The 18,826-nt window shown below is 43.3% G+C and overlaps 1 protein-coding gene across 2 annotated transcripts; it reads right to left on the bottom strand.

Moving 5' to 3' along the window:
• Positions 1 to 2,172: 2,172 nt before the first annotated feature.
• Positions 2,173 to 18,541, bottom strand: CWC15 (CWC15 spliceosome associated protein homolog). 2 transcript variants are annotated; one of them, XM_050708087.1, is made up of 7 exons: positions 18,492 to 18,541; positions 16,682 to 16,820; positions 14,565 to 14,677; positions 13,565 to 13,653; positions 12,518 to 12,628; positions 3,209 to 3,327; positions 2,173 to 2,542 (listed from the first exon to the last, which is right to left on the bottom strand). In XM_050708087.1, exons 2-7 carry the CDS (start codon positions 16,810 to 16,812, stop codon positions 2,413 to 2,415), a joined length of 693 nt encoding a protein of 230 aa, XP_050564044.1. In that variant the 5' UTR covers positions 16,813 to 16,820; positions 18,492 to 18,541; the 3' UTR covers positions 2,173 to 2,412. The 2 variants fall into 2 exon arrangements, with proteins under 2 accessions (XP_050564044.1, XP_035398585.1); XM_035542692.1 differs by having other exon boundaries at positions 18,339 to 18,531.
• Between the last annotated feature and the right edge of the window lie 285 nt (positions 18,542 to 18,826).

Genomic DNA, 18,826 nt, shown 5'->3' with positions numbered 1-18,826 from the left:
TGTCATATCAAACAGAAGTTCCTGGAAAAATCCACGCTAGGAGCAGAGCTGTAGAACAGCATGGTCTGGTTTAATTTTTATTTTTTACAAAGAACTGGTCTAAATGCAGTTTCACAGAGCCAAATGACCTGCTTGACTTTTCTCTGATGAACACTAGAAGCACGATATAAAATTAAACACCAGTGCAGCATCACTACTGAGAGCACAGTGCTCTCCCCAGCCAAAATGCAGAGTGCTTCACAATTTTCCAGTACTGAGGAGGAAAACTCGGTAGTCAACCATGCAAAGCCCACAAAGGGATAAGGCTCGAGCCTCCTTAATTACCTAATTATGTTTGCGTACCGCAGAGTCCCCAGCCAGTGGGGTCAGGTTTCGCTGCAGGAGGCCATGATACAGAGCTTCGGGGAGGAGGTTAGAGATAAGATCTGCAGATTTGCGGTGTAGCTGAGCAATACCAACAAGAAAACCTCACGGAGCTACAACCCTGGGCTTCATGGACTTCGGGGCTCCTTCCCCAGGGCCTTGGAGGGAGAGAGCTGCTGCAGACAGGACCGAGCACACCTACGGGTTCTGCAAAAGAAATGACTGCCTGCATAGCTGGTGGGCTCACCCAGCACGGGCCATCTGACTTCGTGGAAGTAAAACTCCTCCAGGAAGAGCTGGGCTATTTCAAAAACAAAAATGATGTCTGATGTGCATATGATTTCTGCGAAGGCGTTGAGCTGGTGTTTCAGCTACGCCCCCCCTCCAGTAAAGCTGTATGTTTACTCGCTCCCTTTGGCACAGGGATCGCATCTTGTAACGCTGCTAGACCGATGTATTTTTTGGTGTTGCCACGACAATGGAGCTGTTAGGTCAGGCCGAGAGCAGCAGCACGGCCAGGCTTTGACAGGAGCAGCCGACACCCCCCAAACACGCTGCCTACGTAGCGAGATTTTAGTAGCTTTAAATTAAGGAGCGAATTCTGAACCGCACCCATGTTCTACCTCTCGAGAGCTGTCCCTATCACGAGGCAGGTAGCACGAGCAGCACAAACACATACTCCTCCAGGAGCTGTAGGAGCCACATGACCCTAAGCATGCCGAAAATCTCTCTTCCAAGCAAACACGGGTATTAGCTGTTGGCATTACTATGCTATGCATTGCTTAATGAGAGGGTGGAAAATACAGCTACAACTACCGAAACCTTTTACAGGACCCTAGAGTCATGCCCAACAAAAAATCTCGAACGGTGCTCTACGTTCGCCCCCCCGAAAATGAAATCAGATATGGCTTCAAATTAAGAGCTTGAAAATAATACTGCTGCAAGAGTGTCGCCAAGAATGAGCTAGACTGAGTGTAACATTGGGAAGGAAAAGGGCACCGATTTTACATAAACACCTCTGAGCTCTGCCATCGTAACCTCCTAGGCAGAGGGCTACCCAACGCCTTCTGCACAGGTTCGGTTCACATCCACCACGTCGCCTGGCCAGGATTTCAAATGCAACTGAGATGATGGAAGAGGGGAAAAAAAAAAATAAATCTCTTCACAACTGAGATTTTTCAGTCATTCATATTTTATGTCGTCCTCTTAAATGTTAAAATGCAGATTTTAAAATTAAACTGAAGCGTACAATGATATCTCGGCGAGATCGCTCATTTAAGAAAACCACTCCAAGTTTCTGACAATGCCATTACCACACACGCACACAGGCTGAGCCTTGTCACCACGTGGCTGCGCCTGAAGGACTGAGCAACTAGGATGATTTATTACAGAGGAACCCCCCCCGAGGTTCCCAAGAGTATTCCCCCCAGGTTGTATCGCCCCAGGACATCCCAGAACGCAGGGCTGGTAAGAACCTGGAGCTAGCCTGCAGAACTGTAACTCGGTTGCTGACAGAAGAAACTAAAACTGAAGATTAACTAAGTTTGTAACTAGATATTAAGAGGAAGCAAGTCCACTTTGCTACAGAAAGATTAGGTCTTCTCAGCGCACGCTGCCTATCACATTCAGCTACTCCCTGTCCTTGACAATACTGACATACAATTTGTGCAAGATACAAACCACCGCCATCACAAACAGGCTGTTTTGGAAAGCAATCCAAACAACAGAAGCTGGTTTGCAGTAAATACTTCGCTCTCCTACTATCTACAAGGCGGCCGGTAAAAAGAAATGCACACGAACAGAAAAACATTCATGAAACACAAACTGGTTTAATTAAAACTGAAAAGGAAAGCATACTGAAGGAATAAAAACTCCAGATACATAGCAATTATTAACTATGAAGCTGTCGACAATCTTGGAGAAGCATTTGGGAATTCATGACCAAATGTTCAGCCTTGAATTCAGAGAGAGACGGGGCGGGGGGGGGGGGGGGAATGGGAACAACCATGACTTGCCAAGTCCTTCAGCACCAAAGCACATAAAACTGTACTACTTGATGTATTTTTCCATGAACTTTTTGTGAAATTCTGATCGCAGAGTATCATTGACGAATCTTTTGTCCTTTTTTGTTTCATCTATCCCCTTGGCACAATTCTTGAAGACAACATCATCATCCCATCTGAAAGTAAAGATACGTTGAACTTCAGTGAGGTTATATGAAAATTCAGTGCAATTTATAAAAATATTTAAATGCCATTTGGCCCTCCCATTTAGAAAAGCAACGAGTCATTAGGAGTGGATTTTAGTCTTTAAAAAGAAAAGATCTGTTCTTCTAATCCAAGCCATCTTCTCTATGCTTTTGAGTTAGAAGCAACAAAAATATCTGTGGATTACAGGTTAATTTCTCTTTGCAGAAAATATTGGATATTTGAGCAGAGCAGAAAACAAACTTTAATGGCCCAGAATTCTGATAAACGCAATAGTTTGCGGATATTCCAATTACAAGAACCCTATTCAGAAAAAAGACTGTTAATTGCAGTTACCCTATAAATATAAAGCTACATTTTAAAGAGAAGTACTACATCAAATTTCTCGAGGAACTTTGGTCCTGCTACTTTTCATATCAATATGAACAAAGTCACAGACACAATTCTCAATCTGCTTTTTTGTTTTTGTACCACAAAGTAGCAGGATGGTTTGTTCAGAGAAACGAGCAAGACAATCACTACGTGCCTCTGTATTCCGATTTCATATCACGCTGTTTCAAGATTTGAGGAAGGAAATGATGACATTTACAACGTGAGGGAACTAAGGGATGGACATCACAGCACAGACTGCACCCTACCTCCTCTTCACTTTGAAGTTTGCCTGAGGCTGTGCTGGGCCGGTGAGGTTCAGCAGCGGGTTGCCACTTAGGATGTTCTCCATTCGAATTCGTTCTTCTTCAGCCTTTTGCTCTTGCTCCTGAAAACCAAAGAAGGACAGATTACTTTTCTGGGCCACTTTTATAATTTAGTTGGTAGAGAAAGATAAAACGTTATTTAGCTGCAAATACCCACAATCATAGCTCAGACTTTTCAGAGCATTTGACGCTTGTATATGACTGGAATAAGGACAGAAGCAGAGATACACTAAAGAGCTTAACATTTCTAATAAACCCTCCATCTAGCAACGCTCATTTCTGCTCTACTTGCTTCTGATGTCCCATCAAATATTCAGTTAAACTCTAGCTTTACTATTTACATATTTATTATATGAAAAATTGTATACAGATTAAAAGATTTGCCTTAGCCTCATGAGAAAAGAGGATGCATTATACTGTATTCACTAGGTGGAAGAGACCTTCCTGAGAGCTCTCTATCATCTTGAGCAATCTGCTTGGATTTTACAGCTACAGCTTCCCTAGGGACTGATTAAAAAGAAAATTTACTTCTCCTTGCGCCGCTAGAAGCGTGCAACTCAAGCCTAAGCAAAGCGCTGCGCTACAGGCAACACCAAGTCGATTTCGCTGCCCACGCTTACAAGCTGTATTAATATATTTAGTGACTTAAATGCTCAGACTTCAGAATGATAATGTAACACTCATTTTACATCAGTACACTTTGCCACACCCTTCTGAATGTGTTACAAGGGTTGTTCTTTGGTGGAAGTACCAGAAGGAAAACAAAATTTTCTCATTTGGATGACTAACTACGTTTCCCCCTCCCTGCATGCTGAAGTATGGTCTGAAAACAGCCTAGCTAAAAAAAACACATCCAAGTCTCGTTAGTGCCACAGGAAACTCAAAGCATTGCTTTTATAAATTATACAAATGAAAGACAGAGACCACGAGTAAGGTTTATGTTCAAAGGTGCAGCAAATTCACGGCTGAGGGCTGCTATGGGACCCCAGAAGAGGAAATGTTTTTCTTGATGATAGCATTTACAAGGTTTAAGTGCTAAACTTGAAAACTGATACTCGCCAGAGTTCTCTAGCTTCAAACACTTAATCAAAACGAAGTGACATATTACTAAAACTATCTACAACTTGCAGTGTTTTTCAATTCCACTGGCCGGGTACGTAGAAAATTCCTCTAAGACAACCCAAGCCTCCTGAGAACAATCCCAACTTACCATGTATACAAATACCAGACTAGGCAGGGGCACTGGTAAAGGTTTTACCTCTCAAAGTCCACCCGAGTTTTACTTATGAAAAAACAGCTACCATTAGGCTGCTTCTCACAAATACAGTTTGTGAGTAGCTGCAATTAATTGCCAGTGGAGTGGAAGAGCTCCCCAAAACAGCATGTTGCTTAAAAGCACGGCACTGCCTCACGCCAACCCCATCATACCCTCACCCAAACACGTGGGTAGGCAGAACTTGCTCTTTCTGCGCCGTCAACGGAGCTTTCACACTAACCGCAGCCGCGAACGTTATTAACATGAATAAACCAAACTTCTGCGTTCCGCACACGGGTCTAAATCCAGCATTTGCATTCCAGCATCACTTGTTACCAACCCAGTAAATAAACACAGAAATCAAAGATATTTTATATAGAGCAGCAACTTCCCCGTTTTAGAGTTACAAACTCAAATTACGTATTTGTTTCCTTTGTGGATTACACAGGAGAAATGCCTGCAACCTCTTTGTCACGGTATGCCAGCCTTTGACTTGCCATTTTCTTTCCTCGTAACATGGAGGAGCCCACACGAGCGCCATCGGATGCGTTGCTCTCCAGGTCAGGTGCTCCCACCAGCGCTCCAGCAGCCCGCAGGCTGCCCAGCACATCCATGTCACCCGGCCCCTGGTGCCTATGGAGGACTTACTTGAAACCAAGCAAAAACTTTGATATTGGTAGGAGTAAAAAATAAACAAACAAATAAATAAATAAATATATATATATATATATATGCATCATTATTGATTTTCAGGTTACTCCCAAGAGATTGTGTTTAATCCCATTTACCAAATCTACAACAGGATGCAAACACGCCAAGCGCTCTGTGTTGTCCAAAATGAGGTAGGTTCTGCCTCGTTAAACCTGACTCTGTTGCTCCGTTAAAAGTCAGACTCCGAATAAAAAAAAAAAAAACCACCAAGAGATCTGTAACTTGGTACAGATCTTAAAAGTAAATGAGAATGTTACAAACATAAAAATCATACTGGACGGTACTCAAGAGAAACTAGCACTAATAACAGCATTCTAAGAAATTAATACTCCTCTGTTGACAAAAGTTTCTGCAAAGAGAACTTCTTTCAAGTCCTATAAATGCAAGCATCAGAGCCGTTTTCCATTTCAGAGCTGAACTCCAGGGGAACTCTTCTCAAGGTGGCATGCAGAGCACGGCACATCAGATTTCTAAGACCTCAACCTCGGCAGTTATCCAGCTACTGAACCTGAATGCACAAGTGCACGTTTAATTTTTCTATAATAAGATTTTAAAACGGCACGTAGGCATCATCCTAACCGTTACGTTTTGTATAACCCACGTAATACCCTTCAGTCTCAGCCTGACATATTTTGCTTTCTGATAATGAAAAACTATCATCAGCCTGACGCGTTAAGATTTGGTGACAGAAAAATAAAATCAAATTGAAGAGTGACATAACATTTTTAAGAAGCGTCATACTACAAGGAGTAGTGCAAGAGCAGGACTTAGCTCCAGATTAAGCCACCTACATTTAGACATCTGCCTGTAGGCATCTGAGCTCACATCTCAGAGGAGATCTGGAGAATACAGCGTGGTGCCAAGAGAGCTGTGCTGCTCACCCGAACCCACGTACCCGGGGAACTAACCACGCTCTGGGCTCCGCCTGCTGCACCGGCTTTGTCTCCACTGCACCAGAATGGAAGCTCGGGTGAGTAAGCTGTACGTGCATCCCAATTTGGCATTTCAAGGGCAACTGAATCCTGTCTAAAACGGCAAATTCCTGCTAAAAATCTACGTTGATTCAAGTCATGTACAATTCGAGAGGACTGAGGGCAGCAAAAAAAAAAAAAAAGTCTATTAACAAAAGAAACAGAAAGGATGATAATAGGAATTTCAAATTACTACATTTTACTTTTGCACCTCGTAAGTTATTAGAAACAGCTAAGAACACAATGCTAACAGAAGCTGTCAGATCTTTCAGAGAGACAGCAGGCAGAAAACATCCAGGAATCTTATTTCAAAGATTTATTTTCCCTATCTGCTGCAAGCGATGCCGCAGAGCCCCTGGGCACTTTGTTGGCTGCTTCGCCGCTCTGTTGGCGGACAGAACTCTGCTTTCTTTTAGACCTGCAGAGACAGCACGACCACAAGTAGGAACAACCTGCGTAAGCTTATCTTCGTCATTAAAGATCGACAGATTAGAGCCTGAAAGCAAACGGGGGACAGATCTGTTGGGTAAGACATCGCCAGTCTCAGTCACTTCACAACGACGACGCGGCGCACGCGGCGGCTTATTTCTGGAATTCCATCGTTCCCAGCTGCTCTAGGCTGGATGACACGTCAACGTGTTTGCTACAACACATTTAGGATGTAGGCTCATTCTGAAGATTAGTCTCCAGGATTTTTGTATCATCTAGCTTTACTAAAGCCTCCGCAGGAAGGTATGCAGAAATTAACAAACGGGTTAGTTATTCAGTTTTGTATCTTAGAGACACGGCACGGAGGAAACACGAGGTGTAACTCGCGGTGGTGTAAAGCTGACATTTACACTCAAGCTAATTTATACACTCCGGCCAGAGCTGTAAAATCCCTCATCTCCAGCCAAAAAAAGGTTTTCGTTACATTTCAGAATTTTCCACATCAATCTTCCACTGCCCACTCCCCCAGTGGAAGCTGGGACGCTCCAGGCGACGGAGCATGGGTTGTATCAAGCCAAACAGACCAGACACAACCTTCCTAGCTGTCTGAGCTTCACACCTCTGGGGCACGAGAAAGCACAGCTGTTTGCAAAATAAGCGGCTCAGCTTCCTCCAAAGCCTGCGTCGTTCTCCTGCGTGGTGGAACAAAGGCATATTAAGTTAAAACACTACGGGTACAACAAAGCTACAACACGAGAAAAGCCTAAGGGAGAGAATAGCGTATCTCTGTTCACTCCACCCTTTTAAAAATAACGTTTCTTTGTCTGCCTTTCCGTTCTGCGAGATGAGGCATACAATTCTTTTCCTAAACTGTTTTAGCAACAAAAAAAACCACCCCCCCACGCTGCAGGTTGTTCCATCACTACATGCAGCAGCGTTGTACCAACTGTTTGCAGGGATGACTCAGAAGTCAGCCACGTTGGTTGGAAGCAGCTCCTTCCTTTGCTGCCACCGTGCAAGTGTCAGAGGCAACAGAAGGGGAATATTACGGTGTGGGGAGTAAGACTGGACTGGAAGAGGGAGCCCCATGCCCCAAGGAAGCAGGCGGAGATGATGCTGTGTGAAGCGGGTGTCACAGCAAGTCTCCGCTGCACGACTGAACTCGTCACGGGGGGAAACCGCAGAAGTGGACAAAGCTATATTAACCTTAACTGAACAATTATTCCTTATCTTGCTGCAAGAATAACAGTCCCTTGGCATACTTGTTTCTGACCGCAAAGGAAAGAAAAACAGTATTGTTACCATGGTTATTTTTCTTTTAGTATAGTTCCTACCCTTAGCACAGAGCAAGATTACTTTTACAGAAAGTGCTGAAATTCCTGAAATGACTCCATTGTATTAAAATAAGTTACCCTGCTCAGTTCGTACAGAAGTGCAGCTGCAGAAAGTCTGAAACATCCCTGTTTCACTGAAGGCTAAAAATCACAAAACCTTATTTAAGTGCTAATTTTTGAATGGCAAACAATGACAGCAGGATCCTTAGCAGCACGGAATATAACTTAACAATACAGAGATCAACCCCAGTAATATCACCCCACCCAAATCACTAACTCTATGCAATACACCAATTCAAATAATTGTTTGAAACTCCAGAAAATAAACGTACAGAGTAACTGCAGTGCCTATACGCAGATTTGTTGTCATTCTCCCCACAAGTGATGGGACGTTACCATTAGTTCTCGACAAGGGTAAGCACTGCTAGCATGTCTCACAAGCATTTAATGAAGAAATATACTCCATCATCTGCTTGTGCTTCTTCATTGAAACCGTTTCTTAATCACTAATTTGGCACTCTAGTCTTAGTTATGCTCTTAAAATTTAAGTGAAAGGGTTAAAATCAAGACTCATTTAATGTATTAATTGAGAGAAGTTGAGGCTACAACACAGGATAGAGCTAAGATCTATTTTGGCCATTAGTAGAGAATTACATGCGGTTACAGAGAAGCACTTGGTGAAAAGAAACTGTAATATAACAAACCAGAAACTTTAAGTCTGTTCTCAGATAAGTATAAAATGACTGGATGTTAAAATAGCTTTGCTGGAACTGTGCACGTACGTTCAGCAGCTCGCTGGTTTGAAGTTTGTTTTTAATTATTTCAATTTACCTTTTAAGGTAGTCCTGAAAACTGGAAATTAGGAGTGCCGTAACGCTGAATTTGGAATACTGAAACGTGTTCCCATGAAACCTATCCATGGACGGTTAGCACAGGCAGCAGATCTTGTGTTTGTACGGTTTTAGACAGATCCAGAATTATTCCACAGACAAGGCTCCCAAAACTAAGATTTGCTGGTCAGTTCAGTCTCTACTAGAAACAAGCTCGGTTTAAATTGGTTAAAGAGGTTAAAATTGCAGAGGGCAGGAGAAACTCAGGACATTTTTAAAAAGACATTTAGAGTAATTATTTTGTTTCTAAAAATTCAAGGGAATTTAAGCATTTTGAGATATTAAAAGGCTTTGACAACAATCTTTTATTTGGTTGAAAAACTATTTCCTTCACAGATTCAAGGAAATATCAGCATGAAGGAAGTTAGGGCCTCTCAACCCTAACATTTACCAAAATTAAAGGTTTTTGGTGGAAATTGGCATTACCACATGAGGAAAGTTAACACAGAACATGACGAACCAAAAAATAGCACATTCCTATCTTCCATTTCTTACTGCCCGACCAGAAACACACTTCAAAAGGAGCAGTCCTCCTTCCACGACAACTTAAATACTGAGCACCAAAGCGACGGGTGAAAACAGGTAACAAAAATACAGCATTTACTTTATTTAAAGTCTCAGAAATAACTGCACTAACATTTTTGGATAGAATAACTGAAGTATCAGGGAAAAATTTACATACAGCACAAATTTGGGTTACAGTACTACATTTTAGCTATGTCATCTTTCCCAAGGACTGGCACGGGCACATTAATCTGCCTATGTAACCATAAAGAGATGCGAGAACGACACGCAGAAGAGCGAAGAGGCATTCACTGCTGTTTCCCTTTTGCCTTGCCACCAGTTTACCCAACCTGTCCACTGGGGACAACGCTGCTCCAGCAGATAAACCAACTATTTACGTGGCTTAGGATTAAAAGCAACTACAATTAAGAGTTTACATGAGACATTATCCTGAAGTCAACCGTATTACTACTATAAAGTTACTTACAAAATGAGGTTTAAATTACAGTTTGCAACACATGATAATATGAAGTCCACATATATCATACGAAAGGGGATTTATATAAAATGGCTACGAAATCCTTTGTCAATATTGCCTTGTTTTAAGGACATGGGAAACGGCATTATCTAAACAGATTGCACCCCTGAAGACAACATAGGTAATCTTCTCTAAGTAAACCCTTACTACCAAAGATTCTTTCCAGCACTGCACTCTGCTTTGGTTTTTACTTTTTCATGAACATACTCTTAGTTCCCTACACTCAAAAAAACTACCCTCAAGAAAATAAAGTTCCAATCACTTCAGAGCACTCACTATTTAATAGAGATGTCACTTTTGAAGAGGCCATTTTAAAGGTTAATTTTAATTAACCACCACTCAGTGAAACGACGAACAGAGTAGGTAGTGAGTGTGCAATAACGTACACTATTGCAAATAACTAATAATTGTTTTAGGGCTGAAATAAAGGGATTCTTTTCAGATAAATGTACATGCATTAAGTATTCACATAGCATGGATGTCGTAAGCCCTACGTTTCATGGGTGGGGAGCACCCATGAAGACACAGAATAATGCCAGTTAAAAGACAGTAAGTTAAAACAAGTGCTATAAGAAATAATTCAGAGCTCTTAGCACCCTCTAGTGATGAAATAGGAACTTTGTAGGCTGCTAACAATCCTGCTTTCCACAAACGAACAGATAAGCATGTGCGTGGTTGTGCGCGCTGTAATTTACTACCATTATTTTCCCAAGGCAAGTTCTCTAACCTGGAGTGTGACAAAAGTTAGGCTGCTTGTTCTAGATGTATAATTACAACACAGAAGCAAACTGAAAACGTACACAGATACAAGTTTTCACTTCAAGCGCTCTGCAGGGTTAATTGAAGTAGCAGCCTTTCCTTTATGTTGCTACCCTTAAATTGTATTTTAGTACACTTCAAACAAAAGTACGAGGAAGGACTGTTGCCAGTGTTTTCAGGTCATTTTTGCCATGTTATTACCGCAGGACACAATTTCATTGCTGCGTGATGCGTGACAAATGCCTATGCCAAGAGATGAGAGATGCTTCAGCTACAGTTTAACTTAAAAGACCATTTGCGGGCCAGATGGAGAACCAATTATCAACAGTCTTTTAAGGAAAGTTTCTACAGTGAAGCAACACAGTACAGCTTTTAACCTCCCAAACTACTTTAAGATTGAAGACTTCACTGGTTTTTACAGGCCTTGTTGACTCTAAATAAAGGTTAACTTCCATACTGTTAGCTAAAAGAGCAGTCAAGCACTACACCAGTGCCTGCAGCAGCTGATGTTATTCTCTCTTAGCTGTTCCTAGTGTCTGCTAGAGGCTATGCCCTGTTTACTAACTCTACTTAGAGAGCAGCTGACTCTCGTGGAGAGCATTTGTGAAAAAACATTCCAGCTATAAGGGTGCGTGTTAAGCTACAGAAAAAGCTACGAGTAGTTCAGAGGTATCAAAACATTATGTTGTCACAGCAGCAAAGACCCTGATGAGCATTTAATGCATTTACTTAGCACACGCTAAAAACTCAGATTACTTTATTTAAAGATGATAGATTCTATATTAGTGTCAAAAAAAACTAACAACAACATATAAAACTACTCAGACCAAAGTATGTAACTTTTTTTTTTTTTCAAAAGCACTAAAACCATTTAAGCCCTACCCAAAAAAAGAAAGAGCTTACTCAAAGCAGAAGAGGGAGTGCTGCATATATCCACCAAATTTTGTGCACCTCCATAGGTAAAGCATTTCAGCAGTGCCAGCGAAATATTTGGACTGCAAACTCTAGTGCAACACTGTGTTTGAGCCAATGCACTTCATCCTGACCACTCATCATTTTGCTAACACTGACAATTCCCAGGAACAGTCCCTACAGTCCACTCATCAGTCAAGGATTTCAGTAATGAACTCCAGCCCAACTCTCTCTTACACCAAGGAGGTGGGGGAGTCAACGGCATAGGAACTGCAGGCCATATGCAAGTTGATTTACCACATCCTGAAAAGATTATCAGCCATGTTATTAATTTTTGTGGAGGCATTTTGCAAATAAATTCATCCACGTATAATCACATCACAATAGTTCTGGTTTATAGTTACAGTTGGTGCTTCTTGCCAAGGCAACATAGGACTAGTGTTGTAAAAAGATCAAAAACTTTAACAGAAGTTGAAGCCAGAATCAAAAGCAAAGAGCGCACTGATTTTTTTAATTCGTGACCAAAAATGGCACATTTCTTTTTTGCATAGAAGCTAGTTAACAAATGAAATTCCACTGGATGATAACAGGTAGGTCACCAATGCCGTTATACAGTTTGGTATGACAGCTGCCTTCAGAGAAGGACTTGCTTGTTAAAAGCACGATTGTCTTCAGTCAAATGCCTCTACAAAGCACTGGGAAAGTAAATAAAACATTTTGGTAAAACATTCACCCATAAATATGTCAGCTGAAGAAAAAAATTCTTGACAACAATTATTAGAGAGAAGAACAAAACCATCAGACTCCACTTGAGAAGTTTGTTTTGAAGTGCTGTGAGCTTGGCACTTACTTCGTTTACCAGTTCTCCCTTATCCTAATACCTAAGGCACAACAGTTTTGATAAGCATGTTTGCAAAAAGCAGATGCTCTTCAACAGGTGAGATTTTACCTTTCGAGCCTGCTCCTCAGCTCGCTCCTTCTTAATTTTTTCCAGTTCAGCCAGAAGAGCTGCAGTGTCATCATCATCACTGTCTTCCAAGTCCTCATCTTCATCATCCTCCTAACAGCAACAAAAGGAAGCGAGTAGTAGTTCATTTATTTTGTTTAATAAATACATTTTGAAAATAAATGCATCTTTTAATTCTGAAGATTACTGCAGAGATGTACATCTGATTTGAGAAAAAAAAAAATATTACGAGAAGTCTCCCAGACTGTACCGGCTTGCCCAGCTACGGCTGTAGCTTCTTGCTGCCCAACTTCTTAAGTGTGTGGGTGCTTGTAAGAGCAGTAATTATAATATAAATAGTTTATTTGTTCCTCGACAGTAATGTCAAGACTAAAATATATCTTTGTGCTTTTTGAATGTCTGCAATTCATTTTTTTTTAAAATAATGTTTTAATAATTCAAATGCTACGTAGCTGACAGATTCCAGAGAATGACTGGCCTCGATCACTCTCTAATCATTGTAACATAAATCATTACAACAGCATGCCTGAATATCCCAGCCAGTATTGCTGGGACCAAATATAGCAGGATAAAAACCAAGCAAACAAACTAACACCCCTCAGCATACTGTCAATCCTTAGACAACCCTGAGACATCGCCATAAGTAAAGGAGCCAAGAGCAAGAACTCATTGCCCACGCAGACAGTCAGTGTACCTCAACAGTTCTGCTTTTGGGGAATTCTAACTAACCCAGTACTGCCTGAGTCTAAAAACCACCAATATTTTAGGTGGTATTTTCAGTTCTCTAGTTTTTTGTGTGCTAGGAGTCACAGCAAACTCGCTCCCTCTAAGAGCGCCACTGCAGCGTGGAACAGAATCCTCTGAAGCACTCTGGACTTCTGCCAGAGCAGAGTAACTGAATAAGGAAACTATGCTGGAAGCAGTTGTTAGTTACCTGTCTTAAATCTTTAACATAGCTAAAAGTACATGTTCTATTAATAGCAAATCCCCAAGGCAGGGCAATGAAAGAAGACAGAAAAAGATACATACATCAGTAAGAGGATCGTCCGCGTCAAGATTTGCTGCAGGAATCTGGTCTAGTCGAGGCTTCTTGGACACAGAAGATGATGTCGTGTGCTCTAAGGGACAGGATTAAAAAAAGCGATTTCACTTAACAGCATCTAATGTCAGGAAACAAAATTTTCGTTAACAAGTTGTCCTGCATTAGAATAAGATATGAGCTCGTGCTTAATTTTTCCTCACCTCTCAATCTTAATGCCTGTGCTAATTCCCTTGTATCCTCAAACAAACTAACGTCCCCAAACTTACTATTTAGCCTCTAAGTGGTTTTTGAAGTTATTATTTCAAGATCAAAGAAGAACAGAAGGAAAAGCTGTGGAGAAATATCTTTATTCGATATATCCAATTGCAGCGCTTCCACTGTGGACCACCCCAAAGCATTACTATTACCTAGTCTGGTCCAAAAGATACCTGTTTTTATCTGTGAATCTGAAATCCCCATAATACTTCTGTACACTTCACAACTAAACCTCAAGTATCTGAATTCTGTCAAGCTTAATATTAAAAATGAGTATTTCTCAAAAAAAGAAAAAAAAAAAAAGACAAACCCACCACCACCCACGCCTTTGATTTTCACCGTACACGAACAGAACCAGGTACAACACTGCATTACTTCACTAGAAGATGAGTCATTCCCCTTCTCCTTCCTGTCTCATTTGCCCAAGTACAAACAAAAGGCCTTTATTAACTGCACATACTTGTTGCCAAACCATTACGATCACACTGTACCAGCTGGCCTGCACGATGGCCTGTGCTCTTCTACTGGCTGGCCTAGATTTTCGCTAGCACGAAGCCAGCGTGAAAGGCAGCGGACATTCCCTTGCAGGTCAACAGCTCTGAACTATCAGACCAATACCCTAAATTCTGCCCTCATGACATGCTGTCTGCAACCAGAAACTTGTAACACGGAATTCTGTGCAAATGCGGTGTCACATAAAGGTATTATTTCGTGATAAAGGGCTGGTTTTACCTCTCGTCGGTCTGTCTCTATTCTTTTCTCTTGCGGCAACCCGTTCTCGCTCCTCCAGCTCCCTCCTGAAATCACGGTTACGCACCTCTTCAGGAGCATCCTGAGTGGTCTGTCTGAAATAACAAGGCGGGAGAGAAGCTGAAGTTTGAAGGAGGCCAATAAACCCAGGGATGAACAAGCTAAGTGCAGAGAATAAGAGCTGAGTACACCGTAGAGATGTATTTCTTCATTCTCTCTTCACCAGCCCCCTTCCCTGCACACATCGCACACACAGACATACGATGACATATACACAGGTTCCTTCTAGTGGCTCTTGAATTAAAAAAAACTACATAAATTCCTGCAAAAACAGGCTGACTGCATCTATCTCCCGTACATATTTGTAAATCTGTTCTCCTGCAGTCCAGGCTGACATCTAACAGGTCAACTTTCCTCAGAGTTTTATCATCTCAAGTTGCTGCTGCAAAGAAATCTCTAAGGTTTGTAAGTAAGACGAAACCTCGAGTATATGTTTCTCAAATCTTTTCCCCCCAGGAGAAACAGGATAAAGCCCCATGCCTGGAGAGAAAAAAAAAAAGAAAAAAAGCTGGGAGAAGCAACAAAACACTAGCATTAGTGAAACACGTTGCAAATACATCTTTTTCTCTCTATTATATAACACACGCTAGCCAGAAGCAACAGCCTATTTATACTTGAGTCACACTGCATTCCACCCAGGGTGTGCTGGATTTTTGCGGAAACCTTGAGGAGAACTAATGAAGAAAAAGCAAGCAGCAATTCTTTTCACCTTCCTGTGAACCCAGTTCTGGAAATAAGAGTGCCTGAAGAAACCCAGACTCTAGCCATTATAAATACACTGTGTGCAAAGGCTGTCTTGATGATGGAGTATTTCATTTGCTTTCCTAATTAAAAACCTGAAATCAGAATCCCTGACATGGCTGTGAAAATCCCCTGAGGCCCCGTGTCATTCAGGCAAGCCCGAGTGGGACTGAAACACTGCATCTTTCCTGCAATGATGCAGGCCTGGCAATTTAACAAAGTCAACTTTGTATTAGGTTTTGGGGAGAAAGAACAGAAGACATTTAATGCCCCCTCCATCTCTCTTGCACACACTTGGGGGACTTGTTAAAACACACACTGCGTAGCCCTGCATATGTTTCTCCCCACACGCTCCTTTCAAAACAACAGCCTCGTGTTCCAAACCCCTGTGCTGTTTAAAGAGGCAAACCACCAGCCATTTCTCCTGTAATAACAGAACGCGCTTGACAGCTCTCTTTGTGCTGTTGACTTCGGTACTGTCCAAAAAAAAAATCCCCTCCAACTCCCTTACCCACATGTATTCTTCAGAGGGGCAGGAGGGAAGAGGTGAAAGAGTAAGCATTTGCACGGAGAAAGTGCAAGTGGGAAACCTTCGCAGTAGTTTCACTGACAAGAGTAACATCAGCTAGATGAAAACAATTTTAGGCTGACACATTTCAGTTAAATTCTAGGTGCCTGTGCCACACTGACTCCAGATTTCAAATAATCTTTCAGCAGGGTATCACCAATTTATTATGAATTTCAAACACAGGATAATATTTATGTAAAATCCTGTTATCTTTCAGACCGATTAAAGCAACTGCCTCTTCTAGGACCTGCACGAACCACTTGCAGCGTTTAATATCAGCTCTTCCAACACCTGAGTGCTGTTCTATGATATCCCTGCCTCCTCTTAATGCTCCTCCCCAGTGGTTCTCAGCCAATGCATGACTCGACTTTCCTCCTTTTGAGACATGCTCAATCTGATCCCACAGTGCTCTGCAAGTGACAGCCCCCTGAATGGCTCAGTCGTCTCCTTCCATTCCCAAAGCTTTTCTTGTCACTCCATTGCCTGAAATACTTGGTCTCCAAAGCTCACCTTCCGATGACTCACTTCCATAGCCAGCAGTACGCACCACTAAAATTAAACTTCTCAAACTTGCAGACCGTTTGGTCTCTTAAGTCTGCTTTGGAGACTTGCAGTTTCAGCCCACTCACTCAGCACTGCTGCACAGTATCTGGTCATAACAAAAACAACAACAACAAAAAACATTCCTAGCCTGTTTTCCCATTAGCCAGACCAAACAGACAGTACTTACCTGTATTTGATTTTAGTATGAGATGGAAGGTCTCTGCTGGAATACTGTTTGGATAGCTGGCTTAAGTCTCCTTCGCCTTTTCCTCTTCCTCCTCTCGCAGGTTCAAACGTGGGCCTTGCTGCTGTCGTCATTTTAGTGACTACAAAATCAAGGGCAAAAAGCCGCTGTTACTAGAGCTTACAGAGAAAGGCAGTCACCAGAAGCTGTTACATTGTTCCTGGAACTGTAGCAACAAATCTCTGACCACCCCTTGGCACCCAACCCTTAAAATTTAAGGAGCTTTTTCCTTGACAGAATCTATTCAGATTTTCAAAAGAAAGTCTTTTCCAACATGAAAGATGGCATACAGATTTGAACGAGAATGCAAGGTCGTTTTATACAGTAAATAAAATGCCAGGAGCCAGTCTCCTATTCTTAAGTCTCAGTAGTAAGCAAGCAACCAAACCCTTTCCCCTAGAAAAAGGACTGCCCAAAAATGTCTGCCTATTCGGAATGATTTTTCCTTCATTCCCTAAAGTATGGCTCGGTATCATCACCACCAATGCTGGCTGACACGGCTCACAGCATGCCCAGGATGGTGTTGGTAGTTAAACAATGATGATGATCATGCATCCTGTACTCTCTGGCCCTTGCCCTGGCCCTGTCAGTTCTCCTGTGCAGGCACAGCACCAACATCGGTAACGTGGCAGAGCCCCGTGGGATTGCCCCGTGCAGAGCTCCAGCTGGACAGCAGAACTTTATGAAGCACTAGGGGTAACGTTATCTCTGCAAGCACAAGGCTGACAGCTTCAACCATACGTAAACCACGTGCAATTTACAAAATATCCTGCTTGGGCAAAGGCAGAAGTTTTCAGCAGCTCCGTTTTAGAACCTGCAGGAACTCACCTACCACCAGCACGCCCTAAGAATGGAATAAAGGGTGCCAAGAGCTGCAGCTGTGACACAGGAGCAAACAGGCTCTGAGCAGCCTTGGCCACACGGACATGCTGTCAGCACGCGCTGCACGCAGTGCTGCTGGACAGGAGCCGGGGACCAGGAGCCCAAACCACTCAGCCAAGGCCTCAAGACACCACGGCCAGTACACAACCACCGCCTGGCTGATCGACCAGTGCCACCTGAAACCTGTTACATGAAGCAGCACTCACTTCTGCTTCACCCACCCACGCACACCCACTCACCACTGACTAAAGGACACCCACTCACCACTAACCTCACAGGCGCAAACGCAAATCAAAAAGGGAGCCAGCAGCTAGCCAGGCTCACTTACAACTGCTGACACCTTCCCAAACGCTATGTGAGCCAGCTGGGGCTCAGCACGGCCTCTACAAGACCTAAAATCTGCGAAAGCCGCTTGTTCTTAGGTCCTGTCTGTGCTAACTCTGTGTAAGGGGGATCTGTGCGCTCAGGTGAAGGACCAGGCCCAACCCGGAGCCCCAGCACCCCCCAGCAACCACCCTTGCTCCTTCCCGAGCCCAGCCCGCATTTACCTTGGCCTTAAAAGCCCCACACCCCACCCGAACCCCCGGGGGCCGCCCGATCTCGTCAGGTTTTAGGATCGCAGCACTGGAGAAGCCGCCTCAGGGCCCACAGCAAGGCAGGGCCGCCACGCTGCCTTCCTCAGCTCCCTCCCAACCCAAGCGGCAACGAGGGGGCTTACCCCGATGTTAGGATGCTCCAGAGCCCTCCCGGCCCCTCACAGCCCCTCAGAGCCCCTCTCACAGCGCGGCCTCCTCCCGCAGCGCGGCCCGGCCCTACGCCGCCGCCATCATCCCGCCCAGCGCCCAGCAGGCGGAGCGCCCGGGGGCCCTACCATAGAGACGGCCCCGTCCGCCATCATGGCTGCCCGGGGCAGGGGCACGCCCCAAAATGGCGCCGCGGCGTGTCCAGCAGTGGCGCCCCCTGTCCTCGGCGCTGGTCCTTTGCAGGCTGTTCCTCGTTTATACGCGAGTTCACAAATAAAAAGTACAGAAACAGCTACGGGAGTGATAAAACCTTCCAGTTCTTCCCTTTGTTTAGCCGTGTGCATCAGCAACGTTAGCCTCAGCCTGCCATTCAGCAGTCTCCCCCCTTACAAATCCCCTCAAACTGCCGTGTTTTCACTGCTGTCCCCCCAAATCCACTCAAACTGCTGTGTTTTCACTGCTG

Source organism: Cygnus atratus, chromosome 1, assembly GCF_013377495.2.
Source record: "Cygnus atratus isolate AKBS03 ecotype Queensland, Australia chromosome 1, CAtr_DNAZoo_HiC_assembly, whole genome shotgun sequence".
In the NCBI taxonomy this organism is placed as follows: domain Eukaryota; kingdom Metazoa; phylum Chordata; class Aves; order Anseriformes; family Anatidae; genus Cygnus; species Cygnus atratus.
The sequence above is the reverse complement of the archived record's forward strand: the minus strand, read 5'-3'. Positions and strand labels throughout refer to the sequence as shown.